At 39.5% G+C, this 14,364-nt stretch overlaps 1 protein-coding gene across 3 annotated transcripts in view; it reads right to left on the bottom strand.

The window, feature by feature from the left end:
* LOC131439265 (ecdysone-inducible protein E75) overlaps positions 1-14,364 on the bottom strand; it is a 139,786-nt gene that overhangs the window by 84,980 nt on the left and 40,442 nt on the right. Inside the window, exon 1 of one of the 3 annotated variants that reach the window (XM_058610072.1) lies at positions 5,111-6,021. The exons of the other annotated variants lie outside the window; for them this stretch is intronic. Coding sequence (XP_058466055.1) covers positions 5,111-5,717 — 607 coding nt within the window. The 5' untranslated portion in view covers positions 5,718-6,021. Of the gene's footprint in view, positions 1-5,110; positions 6,022-14,364 lie in introns of those variants that run through there. 3 annotated transcript variants of the gene reach the window in all.

Below are 14,364 nucleotides of genomic sequence, written 5' to 3'. Positions count from 1 at the left end.
CTAAAATGCTCTTTTGATCTTGAGTTCCATTCAGGTGACTTAAAGTTGACTTAAAACAAGCCGAACGTGGTATTTGTCTCTGATTGTTTTTTGTTTCAATTATAGAGGCTTTAACATTAATGTCATTCGCCTCTTCGGGCCAGAAAAACTTTCTGACCCTATGTGCGGGGTTGGGAATCGAACCCAGGCGGGCGGCGTGAAAGGCATCGACTTACCCATCACGCTATACCCGTCCCCCAAAAGTTATTGTCTCTGATTGTGTTTTTGTTAAGTTTTCTAAAAACATAAAATGGATTTATTCCTGATATCACTAGGAGTAAAATGTGGATTGAAAAGAAAGAAAGGGAAGAGAATTGAATTGGAATTACCCAGGATAATTCGTTAATTTTCATCCCGTTCAAAACATCCCACAATTCAATGAAAGTGGGGTGAAGTATGCAGAAAAAAATATAAACACGTGAGCCCTTGCTCGTTTTTTCCCTATTTCAATTGCAATCAAATGTATTTTGCCGTCTTTCGGAAAAGTCGTTCCTTCAACAGGGTAATGACCGCTTTCTCTCACTGCTTGACACAGTAACCAACAAGGTTCCGTCCAACCAATCGTCTTCTCACAAAAGAATTTGGCCTTATTTCCGTTCCTTATCCCAAATCGTTCATTTACTGGATCGTTAAGAACTGACAGCCAGAGCAATAAAACACTTTCCTCCTGATTTTTTTCGTGACAACAACATCCCGGCACACGTGACTCATCGGAGGAGGCTGTGCAAATGACACGACGGATAGTAGCTAGGCGATTTGATACAAACATAAACACGACAATAACACCGCAGAGCGCGGATGTCGTGTAAAGTGCTCGACAAGCAATGGAAAAAAGGGGAGGGAAGCCTTAAACGAAGTGTACGATACGGGCTGAACTAAAAACGAGAGTGAGAGTGATTCCGAAGGGTGGTAGTGGTACATGGCGCAGTTAAAAAGAAGGTCATTGACTTGTAACATTTTCACCAGGGCACACAGTGCTACTGGCATCCGATCCTAATGAGCACCTAATAGTGGTGGCAGACAAAAAGAAAAGAAAATTCGAGACAAATAGTAAAACGAATACTGCTAGAGGCGATGATGAGCGAAACGAAGGGAGGGAAAAACAAGATTAGATGCAACCAGGTCTATTGAACTGGCTGCGTAGTAGGTTGCTTTGGGTAAGGTGAAGTGAAACAGTACAATCATAGTACACGATGAAAAACTCTCCGATGAGGTCTTTCGCCTTTGTGAAAGTGGCGGTTTTTTATTACCAGACCCCAGCCTACTACGATGCTCTCGAGAGTTTAATGGCCTTTACGGGGTAGTAAGCTACGCGCTATAATATCTTGCCGCCTCGAGGGTTCGTACAAATGGGTTCACTTTCACCTAGTTTCCAAACTATGACCAGACGGCGAAGAGTTTGTCGAACTTGAAACTAAATTGGGCAGAAAATATAGATTTTGGAAACTTTTCCTCAGTAAATCCGGTTTCTTTAATCAAATGGGGAGAAAAAGTTTACTTGAAATTTAGAATTTCTTCATTTTTTTTGTTAATAGACATTTTAACCTTAAGGCCATTCGCATCTTCAAACCAGAAGAATAGACCCATGTGGGCTGCGCGAAAGGCATCACGCCATTCCCGTCCTCTGGATTTCTTCATTCTTTCATCCAGGCCCGTACCCAGGATTTCGTTTCGGGAGGGGCCCAGAGATAAAAAAATAATGTTACTGAAGATGGCTTATATACCTAATTCTCGGTGTGTCTTTTACGGGTGTTTTTAACAGACACTTTAAACTTTTCCACTGGAACTGTTATTGTATTACATTTCTTTACGTTTACTGTCTTGTTATTTCTGCAAACCATGTCTTAGACCTTCTAAATAATTATATGTCTGTTTTTCATTTCATCAGACATACCTTTTCAATGGAATTCCTTCTTGCTTCAAATAAAATTGCGTGTACTTGAAGATTCGGAGGAGACAACATATGAAGTATTACCTAGTCACTCTGAATACATTAAATCTAATAAAACCTACTAGGAAAAGAGTCGGTTAAAATATGAAGCAGCATGAAATTTAAATAAGTGCCTTGAAGCTCTCCCAAAACAGGTACGAGACCAGAGCGCGAAGCAATGAACCGCCGAAAACGGTATGATGAACATGATCAAACGAGTACTAATATGCTATTAAGTTATCTATAGAACCAAATTGGATTTGAATTTTCGTTCTGTTTCTAGGGATACATGTTCGGGATTACCACATACAATGCATAAAATATGCATTCCATTCTCAATAATAAATATCAAAACAAACCTTCAGAAAGAAACATTTATTTATTATTCGCGTCTTATAGATTAACACACACAAAATTTCATATCAGAAGAATCCGAATAAATCTATACAAGCTGTTTAAAATCACACTTGATCAAAAAAACTTAAGTTTGTAGTTAAACAAATTGTGAACAGAAATGAATATAAAATGAATCGGACATAAAAATTTCATCATCTAGATGACAATTTTCTCTAGTAAGGAGACGACAAAATGTGGAAAAATCTGTCATTTGAAAGTGAATGTTTGAAAGGAAATAAGGTTTCGTAGTTCCCTAGCTCAGAAAATCTTCGATAAGATATAATTATCGTATTAGTGAATAACACAAGAAATCAAAGCCTAAGTTCCAACCGACTAGGCATTAGATTGACTAAATAAAAACTGATTGAGAACATTTACAACTTAAACACAAAGGTTCCAAGCATTGTCGTTTGATTCAAATTGATTTAAGTTGATTTCATTTGGAAAAAACTATTGGGTCAGCAAAATGAAAAATAAGTAGTTGGCTTGATTGAAACATATCACAAACGGTTTGTGCTTAAGGAACAGCCTACTACGGTATGGCTATCGTAGGAATACAAGCAAATACAAGTAAATAAAAATACTTTAAAACCAAAACGAAACACAAATCGCAGCAATCGTCAAACCGAAACTAAAGTCATTGTTCATGACATAATGTCAATGCCAATGATACTGAGCAAAACAACGATCTCGAAGGGGAACGAACGATTTGCTCAAATAGGAGTGACCACCAAGGTTACACGAAATTTGTCGATTGAGAAGCTTATGTCAATCAACTTCCGGACAGTACCAATGCACTGCTCACCTTGATTCTTATCTAGCTGCCAAAATGGATCGAAGCGCACAGGACCTTCAACAAATTCAAATACCTTGGTGTCAAAAGTTTCAACACTTGAATCGCGCCTGACGAATCGTTATCAACGCTAACCCACCAACACATACAGACATACGCCCGGCCACACGAAAAACCGTTGTCATACGCGTAACCATCGTTTCAGGAAGAACGCACAAAGGTGAACGTCTCGTGAATGCCAAGGCGTTCGAAGCGGCCAATTGCCGCGATAGGAAAAGAAGGAACACATCCAAATTGCACACACCATCATCCGTGCCGCGAGCTCGCGCGAGCGCGTTCAACAGCCCCAGCCGCGTCAACGTCCCGTTTCAAGTTCAGCGGGTGCACTTGAAACCGGGTTGTTTGCTACGATATGTCACCCACGGCAAAGTGAGAGAACGAGTTCATTGTGTTCGCTCCGAGCTTTTTCATCTCTTCATTGTTTCCTCTCTCACTTGAGTCATTCCGGGTGAGTGCCGGCGAGTGCCGAACTCGCTCACTTCTGACCGTTCGCTCACGTTCACGACACAATCTCCGACCGACCAGAATTCACGTGTGCTTCCGCCTATTCCTGAACCCATCTTAAACAGAAACTGACATAAGAACTCGGTAAAATTGCCTATCAGATCATTTCTTGCTAGTATTTACTCGCAATATTTCAACCCACTCTCGATCGGGGATTGACCTTCTCACTCATAATCTCGTCTCATGGCTGAACAGTTGGACATAGCATCACACCTCACATATGGCTACATACGAGTGGAAAACCAAGGCCAACTTATTTCGACGGTCGACCGGTGCTATGAAAAATGCCGCCATACAGGCGTTTTTACCTTCATTCTCATTCTCTCTTTCTCAATCGTTCCTCCGCCGTTACATTTTAAGTTAGCGAGGTTAAATTTGCTGCTATTATGCTCGTAGTTATGTAGCATAAAGAGTTAAATGCACCGCGTGCATAAGGAAGGGAAAATCAAGGGCAGCCTGCCTTCACCCGCGCATGCGTCTCGCTCTGATGGTTTGCTGTTGTGCATATATTGACGTATATAAAAAATGCAATCAAAAAGAGGGAGAATGTTCTTACAATTGGAAGGGTTCTTCTTGGCTTGTTCCGTGCTGCGATCACTGTGGGCTGATGAAAGCAGTTGAAAGCTGAAGTGGAGATACAAAGTTCAAGTTCATCGATCAGAAAACTCTGGCTGACATTAATCCACAGAGTTCAAATCGGTTTAGTTCTAGCAGAAGGAAGCAATCGGAATTCTCTCACAAATTGATTAGGAGTATGCGAGCTGAGGAGAAAGTACAGTACAAAATAGTGACGACTACCAGTCAGAAATGTAATTTTCCAAAACAATACATTAAACTATCAATTAAGGCCCATTCACCCACTGTCGGAAAACAGTGAAGCAACTAGCAAAAGAAGGAGGCAGAGCAAAGCAGGCTGTGAGTAGTGAGCAGTTCGTATTGCTGGCTTGCTTTGCTGCTTCGTTCACTCTGGTGGTGTGTAGATCGCACGTTGGACGGATGGATGGAATTGGAAGAGAAAGGTCAACGACTCACGGCTACGAGGGCATTGCCTTAGCCGTCGTTTGCTCACTCGCAAATGAATGGAAGGGCAATGCACTGGCGACCGTGTAGCTCGCGATGTTCCGTGCCTGCTGCTGTTGGCTGAATCTGAAGAGTGGAATCTTTCATTTAGTGTTTTTTTTATTTTCGTTCATTTCGGCGAGGTGAAATTTTCAGCTACATTTTTTCTTTATCCGATTTCTTGTAACCTCTCGCGGGTTCCGATCGATAGATTGATAATCGTTGCCGATGGTAGATATGGTAGATGTCATCCTACACCGGGTATTTGACATCGGAAGAAAGGGAAAGTTATGGTTTACTAGGAGATTTGAGTACAGATAATTTTTTACCTATATTAAGATCTGGTTCTCCCTTGGAGCTGCTTGCTACACTGTTATCCATAATGACTTGCGATTTCTCCGGAGAAGCAGTCGCTGTCTGATGATGCATATGGGGAACCGGAGATCCTCCTGGAAGCATGTGGTGATGAGCCTGCTGCGATTGTTGAGTCATCGAAGACGGTGTCGGATGCGAATATCGGACACAATCCTCAGTCTTTTGGACTAATAGTATCGGCCCTTTAGAGAACTGATGATGATGGTTCGTATGTTGCTGTTGTTGTTGTTGTTGTTGTTGTTGATGGTGAGAGTGGTGTGATCCAGGATATTCTCCCACGTGTATTGGTTTACGCATGGCAGGACTTTCTAACAATATACTTTTTATACTGTTAGTAATTTTAGGATGGTTGGTATAAGATGATTGCACAACAGTAAACTCCTTAGGCGGGCGAACCTCCTCGATTCGTCCCACCGTGGTACTGTTCGGGATACAGGGTTCCCCGGACGCCGATCGGTAGTTAATAACCGGTGTCTGCGATTGAGAACACTTCTGCACTTGTACCACACTCATCGTATTCTCCTTAATCACTGAGTTCTGGTACGATACGTCTGACAACATATTTCCAAATTTTCCATTCACAACTGAATATCACAAGTATATACCTCCTTGCAGTACACCAAACAAAATAACACACTACTTCAAATGATATGCTTTTATTCACTATTTATTCAAATACGGTAATCACATTAATCCTCGTTTTGCAAATCGCAGCAGGCCGCCTCATACAAGCACCACAAATAATCAACAAACCAAACTAATCTGCGCACTATTGAAAATTAGGATAAATGAAAAATCGCATTCGCACGCGCCAGCGGAACAACTCGCGAAGGAACAGCGCGAACCCAAAAAACATCGACCGCCGATATTCGAGCGATATCTTCAAATAAAACCACACACCGAAATGCCGACCCACCGCGGCTCGCGGAATCGCGCAAAGGAGACGACGAAAGCAAGCGCCGTGAGAGAGGTTTGGTGAGATACAAAATACACCAACCGGACGGCTCTACGCCAAGCAGTTTAGGTATATACACTGCCTGCGTGGCTTTCAGCCTAAGACCAACGAAAGGAAAATTTGTACTGGTCGAGCCTACGGTCGCGATGTAACGTAAAACATCAACAGCACACCGCGCGCGCTCACACCAGAAATTGAAGGTCATATGGAGGGGGCCGTTGAATGAACGGCGGAAAGAGTGTAAATAAACAGTCGCAAAAGTCGAGCGATCTTTCTCTCGCGTAATCGCAGCGCTCATTTCTAAAAAGAGTGAGAGACACTGCCTATTCGGGCCGCAGTAGGCGAGTGAACAATCGTTTTCATTTTCAAAATTTTCTTCTTTCACTTCCCGGAGAAATCCACAGGAAGGGTGGGAACTCACATTCTCTTTCGCTCACACAGAAAAATCACAGCAGAAGAACCGATCGTTCTGCTTTTGTAACATTGCCAACTGCACGTTAACTTCATGGTCGACGTCCCCCACAAGTAACATGACAGGTTTGCATAAAAAAAAATTCTCAGCGGTGGCGACAGAGGAACGAACGGGTTAACTGATCATGAGCACTCACGGTCATGGGCAAATAGGAAAGGAAATGTTTAAAAATTAAAAAAAAACTTGTTTCGCCCAAATGGCATTAGAAATTTGTAGGCTCCTATAAGGTACTTGGGCCAGAATAGATCTGTTGACTTGATGGTCGCGTGGGGATCTGCTCGAGTTGAATAGCTGTGATAGATAAACCAATCAGAGAAGACTAGAGAAGGATTTTGCGAACATCATGGTTCTATTGTTTGTGTTGCACAGTATTGAATTTACTGATGTTCATATATCATTCAGAAATGAGTGACAGATTACTTAGACTCGAATTACCTAACATACCAGTGAATATACTAAACAATGATATGGCTGGTATATAAATTCTACTGACTCTAAGAATTGTGTCAGGTCCAGGCTCGAACATACGAACACTGACTTCAGGAACCAACAACTTGTACTCTGATATATAGTTGTATATATTGATGATAAATTTGAGTATTCTCACTGGCGAATAAATTTTCACTAATTTGAAAGGTCAAGTACCCTGGCGATGACTTGATTGTCTTTCTATTTTATGATTAATTCAGGTCGGGTTTCGGATATTTGAACACATAACTTGACCCGAACCCGACCGCTTCGTTTAGGTTTGGATCGGATTATTTTGGTTGGGCACGGGTTCGGACTCAGGAATTTACATTCAAAGATTCGGGTTCAACTACCCGAAACTCAACCCGACGGGATCAGTTCAAGTTCTGGACGAGCTCAGGAGGAGGTTTTTATTTTTAATTGAATGTGGGTTCGGTTTGGTTTAGGTCAACACTTTTATTTTTAATCGGGATAGGAACTATCACCGTATTTATCAATCTGTAAATGAGTTTGGTCGTCAACTAACCAGAACAGAAAATCGGGATAATGATGATACTAATTTTGATGGCATCGTTCCTGTTTTTGCATAACCAAATCTTTAACTTCCATCAACCTACAACTTACAAGACCTGAATTTCGAAAGAGTACTAAGAGGAGATTTGAAAATTTCGTTACCTTTTTAAGCCAACGCTTATTTGAGTGTTTTAAAATTTTAAAACTTATCACCTTACTTACCTTACCTAACATCTATAGTCCTGGGGTGTCCTTTGCTGTATCAAAAATACGTCTTCACATAACTCGGTCCATAGCTGCTCGTCGCCAGCCACTCAAGACACGGATGCTTCGCAGATCACACTCCACTTGATCGATCCACCTTGCTCGCTACGTCTCTCTTCTTCCTGTACCATCCTGTCGGATTGGATTTTAGAACCATTTTCACTGTGCTGTCGTCCGACATGCCCAGCCCGTCGTAGACGTCCGCTTTTAACTATCCGTACAATGGGTGGTTCTCCTAGCAGCTGTTGCAATTCGTGATTCATACGCCGTCTCCTTGTTCCGTCTACCATCTGCACTCCGCCGTAGATGGTCCTCAGTCCTTTCGTTCGAAAACACTAAGGGCACGTTGGTCCTCTGCCAACATAGTCCAGGTTTCGTGGCCATAGAGAACAACCGGTCGAATGAGCGTTTTGTAGATGGTCAATTTCGTGTGGTGGCGTACTTTTCTCGATCGAAGTCGTGTGGTGGCTTACTTTTCTCGATCGAAGGGTTTTTCTAAGTTCAAAGTTCGAACGATTTCTTGTCAAAATACGTCTCTGAATTTCACTGCTGGTGTCATTATCGGCGGTCACCAGTGAGCTTAAATACATGAACTCGTCAACCTCGATATCGTCACCGTCTATCAATATTCGTGGTGGAAGGCGTAGCGTTTCTTCTCTAGAGCCTTATCCTCTCATGTATTTTGTTTTTGACGCATTTATGGCCAGTCCGATACGCCTAGCTTCAGCTTTCAGTTCAATGTATGTTTCCATCATCTTCTCAAGGTTACGTGTCACAATATCAATATCGTCAGCGAAGCCAGAAAGTTGTACGGACTTTCGGAAGATCGTGCCGCTCGTGTCGACCCTCGCTCTACGAATCACACCTTCCAAAGCAATATTGAACAAGATACAAGAGAGTCCATCACCTTGCCGTAGCCCTCTACGAGATTCGAAAGAGGACTCGATAGCGTCCCAAATACTCGGGCGTAGCACATCACTCTGTCCATCGTTGATTTGACCAATCGCGTCAGTTTTCGATCGATTATGTCGTATGCCGCTTTGAAGTCAATGAATTGTATTCAAGACACTTCTGGAGTACTTGTCTTATCGCGAATATGTGATCCGTAGTGGCACGGGCTCCAGTAAATCCCGCTTGGTACGGTCCTACGACTTCCTTAGCTATTGATGATAGACGACGGCAAAAGATTTGGGGGAGTACCTTGTAGGCGGCGTTCAGCAATGTGATTGCGCGGTAATTGCTACAATCTAGCTTATCACCCTTTTTGTAGACGGGACATACAACTCCTTCCATCCATTCCTGCGGTAGGATCTCCTTCTCCCAAATCGTAGAAATCATCCAGTGCAGCGCTCTAGCCAGTGCCTCTCCTCCATGTTTGAGCAGCTCGCCTGGCAACTGGTCATTGCCCGCCGCTTTGTTGTTCCTCAGCTTGCCGATCTCCTTACTTATCTCCGTCAGATGAGGGGCTGGGAATCTGTCGTCAGCTGACCGCGCACCCAGATTGATTCATGCGTCGTTCTCTGTATCTTGTGCTTCGCCATCCAGATGCTCGTCATAGTACTGCTTCCACCTGTCGATCATCTCACGTTCGAAGGTTACCGTTCGAAAGAAAGCAAGCCACCCTCCCCCTCCCCCCTTCCTCCCTCCCTGTCAGCATACGACCAAGCGATTTCATTTTTTCTACAAAATAATGTGCCCAGAAATTTAACTCTCTTCATCAACTCACCATATCAGTTTCAACAAGTGAAGAGGATTTTCACAGATGGACTATTTTAAAAATATTTATTATATACATGATTTCGTTATTACCATGAAGACATCATTTGCTTCCGCAATTCTGTAATTTTTGTGTAGGGAAAATTGTAAACCTACTTGTGTTGTGTACTTACTAACTAATACAGAGAGCGAATCGATTCAAATGAAGATTGCATCGATTTTGGTTGGAATTTGCTTATAAAATTATGTGACATTACATCTAATGGTTCTATATTTGTGAGTCTGTGTAACTCATTTGTACTAAACCAGGGAGGACGCTTCAAAATAATTTTCAGAATTTTATTCTGAATCCTTTGAAGCGTTTTCTTCCTGGTGGAACAACAACTTGACCAAATTGCTACTGCATAAAGCTTGGCTGGTCGGAAAATTGTTTGTAAATTAATATTTTGTTCTTTAGATAGAGCTTATAAGTGTTTATAAGAGGATATAAACATTTAATATATTTATTACACTTTGCCTGGATTCCTTCAATATGATCCTTGAAAGTGCGTTTTTGTCATACGTTAAACCTAAGCATTTTGCTTGATCAGACCATGCCATTGAATTTTATAACGTGATTATTGTTTGGTTTGGGAAAAGAAGCTCTTGGCTTATGAGGAAAGATAATAAGTCACAGATAGACTTAATAATGACCCCACAAAGAGCTTCTCTTCCACTAAACAGAAGTTTTATCGTTATTGGTTAGCAAGATCAGTTGGTCAACAGTTTCGAAGACGAAAAACAAAATCACTTTGATTATCTCATGCTTCATGCCTTTCATGTAGAATACCACCTTTTCCCGCTAATTATTTATTAATTCTGTATAAAATGCTCAAAACGACGTATGTTACAATGAGAGATTCTCTTTGTTTACTTTCTCTTTCGATTATTGCGAAATATTCCTGCATTTTCCGGTCATGTCTTCAGTGCAGATTAAAAGATGATAGTTTTAGTTGTTATTATCGATAGATAATTGGAGTGAAGGTTTGCCAAGAGTACCGTAATAATCGAAAGAGAAAGTAAACAAAGAGAATCTCTCATTGTAACATACGTCGTTTTGAACATTTTATACAGAATTGTTTTTATACTGAATTTTGTTCCCAGAAATGAGCTTTTTCGAATGACGTCAGTCACAATAATTCTGGCGTCATTATGTTTTGAAAAGGGAATACTTCAGTTATTCAGACTTGTTTCTACGTCTACAATAACTAGGTAGGTTCAGCGATTCCGAGAGAAGCATGACTTTCGGTTCGTTGTCGCCCGTACGACTCCAAACTGATGCTAGATCACGAACCTACTTAGTCTAGTCCTCGACAACTGAAGTTAAATATCCATTAAAGCATTCTTTACGGACAAGAAAGAAAATATTCATCATCGGTATGCTATTCGAACCCTTAGTTTTGAGAAGGACCCAAACAAAAATTCCTAGTAAATTTTTATGATATATTTGTTTAAAACGGTTGGTACGATTGATTTGATTTTGTTTTAGGTAGTTATTGAGCCTATATGGAAAAAGCATACACTGTGAACAAATGTTTAATTTTTCTGTTATTTTGAAAATAAAAATGAAAATGCAATTTATTTGAATAGAGAAGTTTTGATTTTTTTAAAAATATTTTGATTTCAATAATTTTGCTTCGAGTTTACGAGTAGCCAAAACAGCAGTATTACATATTTGGGAAGTTAATTTTTTCATGATACTTCTTATCAAGATTCGTTGATTCGAAATCCGAAAATCCGCAAAATCTACTAATCAGAAGATTTTTGAAACAATAACCCTGTAGCATTATCAACTTAAACATTGCCAAAAACACGAAATCAATGGAGTAAACCGTTTTTCAAAATTTTAATTGAATCGTTGCTTAGACCTGCCTCAAAAGTAAGACCAGAGTCAAAATAGTGAATAGATAATGCAAATAGTTATGTTTGGTTATGCAGAATGCTTGTGCAAAATTTGCATTGAAAATACAAATATATAAATTCAAAAATGAAATTCTTCCATTGATCATGTTAGTCTTTAATTTGTAATTGGCTTTTCCTTTGATGTTCGGTTTAAAACGCATCTACTAAAGTATCAGAGGACTCCAGTAATTGATAGATGAAGCTCTTAATTCATTAGGCTAAGAATTATTGCTAGGTATGTGCAATCTATGAGAATCAGCTATTTATTTTAAAAACAATTAGAACGATGATTTCTTCAAACATAAACCATTAAAAATCTTATCTGCAATGATCATGCTGAACTACTTCGAATTATTGAATGAAAACTTAGTTGAATAAACGCTGTGTGTTCCAAAATTTATTCTTTCGCTTATTTCTCTCGGAGATGGCCGAGCCGACTTTAACAATCCTAGACTCATTCGAAAGCTGCTATTGGATCATCGATCAAGTTTGAATACCATATTGCAGATACTTTCAGTTTGGGAGATATAATTGTATAAATAACGGAACCAACAACCCAAGTAAAAATTTTTGTAGTGCTAGTTTGCAACCAGAATTTTGAGTGATTGTTATTAACATCTAACCACTCGCGTGATTAAAAAAGCGCAGTTTTTATTAGTGTATTGGAAATCGCTTGAAAATAAATTATCGTTGCGTTTCAATGCCATGCTGAACTAATTAAAACTTAGCCACAATCGACGTTGTAAACATTGAATAAATCCAAAATGCTTTGCAATAAACAATAAAAAAACAACACTGTATTTAAAATTACAAACCTAATACGATTCAAAATTACAAACCCAACTTCGTGTCAGAAATTATACTCATGAATAAAGTATGTTATAATGAGACTGTTTCAATGACAAGAGAAAAGCTAAGCACGATATCTTTTGTATGTATGCTGTTACTGTACAAAACTTTTCAGGCGGATAGTGCACTTATTTTGCTCGGAGATCGCTGAACTGATTTCCACAAACTTAAATTCATTTGAAAGGTTTTGTTCTTCTATAAAAAGCTCTTAAATTTTATTGGCATATGACTTCCGGTTCCGGAATTACAGTGTAAAATGAGCAAAAAAATATGCGCACTAAATTTTCTCCGTGACGGTGAAATCGATACTCAAAAACTTCGAGTTAAAGGTCTTGAGATACCATACAAAATACCAGAATTTTTTCTGGATTCGACTGCCTAATCCGGATTTAAAGTGTAAAAATCTTGATTTCGAGAGTGTTTTTTCATAAATGACCACGAAGAGAATAACAATTGAAAATTGTTCATGTGCATATACGTTTTCCTTCGCCGTAGCATCACTTTTGCATAGAACTCTTAACCTTATATAATTCCAATATAGTCGCAACGATTTGATTTGAATGAAAACATGCTCCTCTTATATTAGAAATATCACATTATGTTTTTCGGCATTTATTATTAAACTTACTCAAGAATATTATTTTAACCAACCGGTTAGCTGCTATAAATTATAAAAAGAAACTGTTGTTTTTGTATATTCTGTGGATGATCTCATAAACTAGCTCAAGTTTGTTTGTATCAGTACACAATTTTAATTCAAATTTAGCTATTGGTTGAACTCATGAAAGCATTGAAAGTCAAACATAAGTCTGAACAGGGTCAATTTTCAAATTGAAATTCCAATTGTTTTTATGAAATGATCAAGAAGTTCCATTTACAGAAGGAGGGGACAAACAAGAATCTCTCGAGTATCTAGTTTGTGGATATCACTAACAGATGACAAAATAACTCCAGTAGTACTGGTTCTTCGTTTCCGGTTCCAGAAGAACTGAAAAAATTATCAAAAACTCTAAACTTTAATTATCTTTCTTTTCTCAGAGATGAAAGGTCTTATAGTACTTTAAGTACGTTCTACATTTTATCTGGACCCAACTTCCGGGACTCGGAATCAATATAACAAGAATAATCGAATTCGTTTCGTATGACCATCAACTCACGTAACCTACAAATTCAATTTGTAGACATTTTGATCCCAATTTACGTTTATTACATTATCGCTCCAAATGACGGTTTGGAATTTAAACATTCATCACCAGGTTATTTCGGAACACAAAGCCGGAACCGAACAGAATTCAGGAGTTGTTTTTAGGACCAAAGAACCTTTGATTTGAATCTAAGTTTGTGAAAATCGGTTAAGTTTAAAACCGTGATTTAAAGTGACTATGTAAAAAACGTAAAAAAAAAACTTCTAAATCAAAACTAATCCAATCGGTAGGTTACGAGAGTTTATGGCCATACGATCAGACTTCGGGTATACCGGGTCCCGGTTAGATGATGACCATAAGAGCCGACCTCGACTATACCGTTCACCAGATTTCGGTTCCGGATGTACCTGAAATAGTAAAATTCACTTCGATTTCTAAACCTGGAAACTAACCGACCTGGACAATGTTTCAATTTGTAGATTAAGCAAGTTTATGCTTGAACAAACTGTTCTGTTTTTTTTTAAAGCTAAAAACAAGTATTTTAAAGAATATCACAGTAGTATAAATAAGAATTTATGTGATATGAGAAAGGCATCTTTACACCACTAAGTGGATTGACATGATGAATTTGATGGCAGCTGCATAAAAATAACGTTTCAAACAATAACGATGTTCGCCACCAATCCTTTGATAGCACACCTCACTTTCCATCATTTCTGCAGAGCATTTCAAAACCTCTCATCCGTTCCATTGCAAGAAACAAAATTCCACTACCTACTGCTGCTAGCAACGAGTACGCACAGTAAGCGGCAGTGCTTCAAGTGTCAGCAACCTCTGATTCGGGCACAATTTCTCGAAATGTGAACGTACGCAGATCGGTCACAG

This window comes from Malaya genurostris, chromosome 3 (genome assembly GCF_030247185.1).
Source record: "Malaya genurostris strain Urasoe2022 chromosome 3, Malgen_1.1, whole genome shotgun sequence".
NCBI classification, from domain to species: domain Eukaryota; kingdom Metazoa; phylum Arthropoda; class Insecta; order Diptera; family Culicidae; genus Malaya; species Malaya genurostris.
The sequence above is the reverse complement of the archived record's forward strand: the minus strand, read 5'-3'. Positions and strand labels throughout refer to the sequence as shown.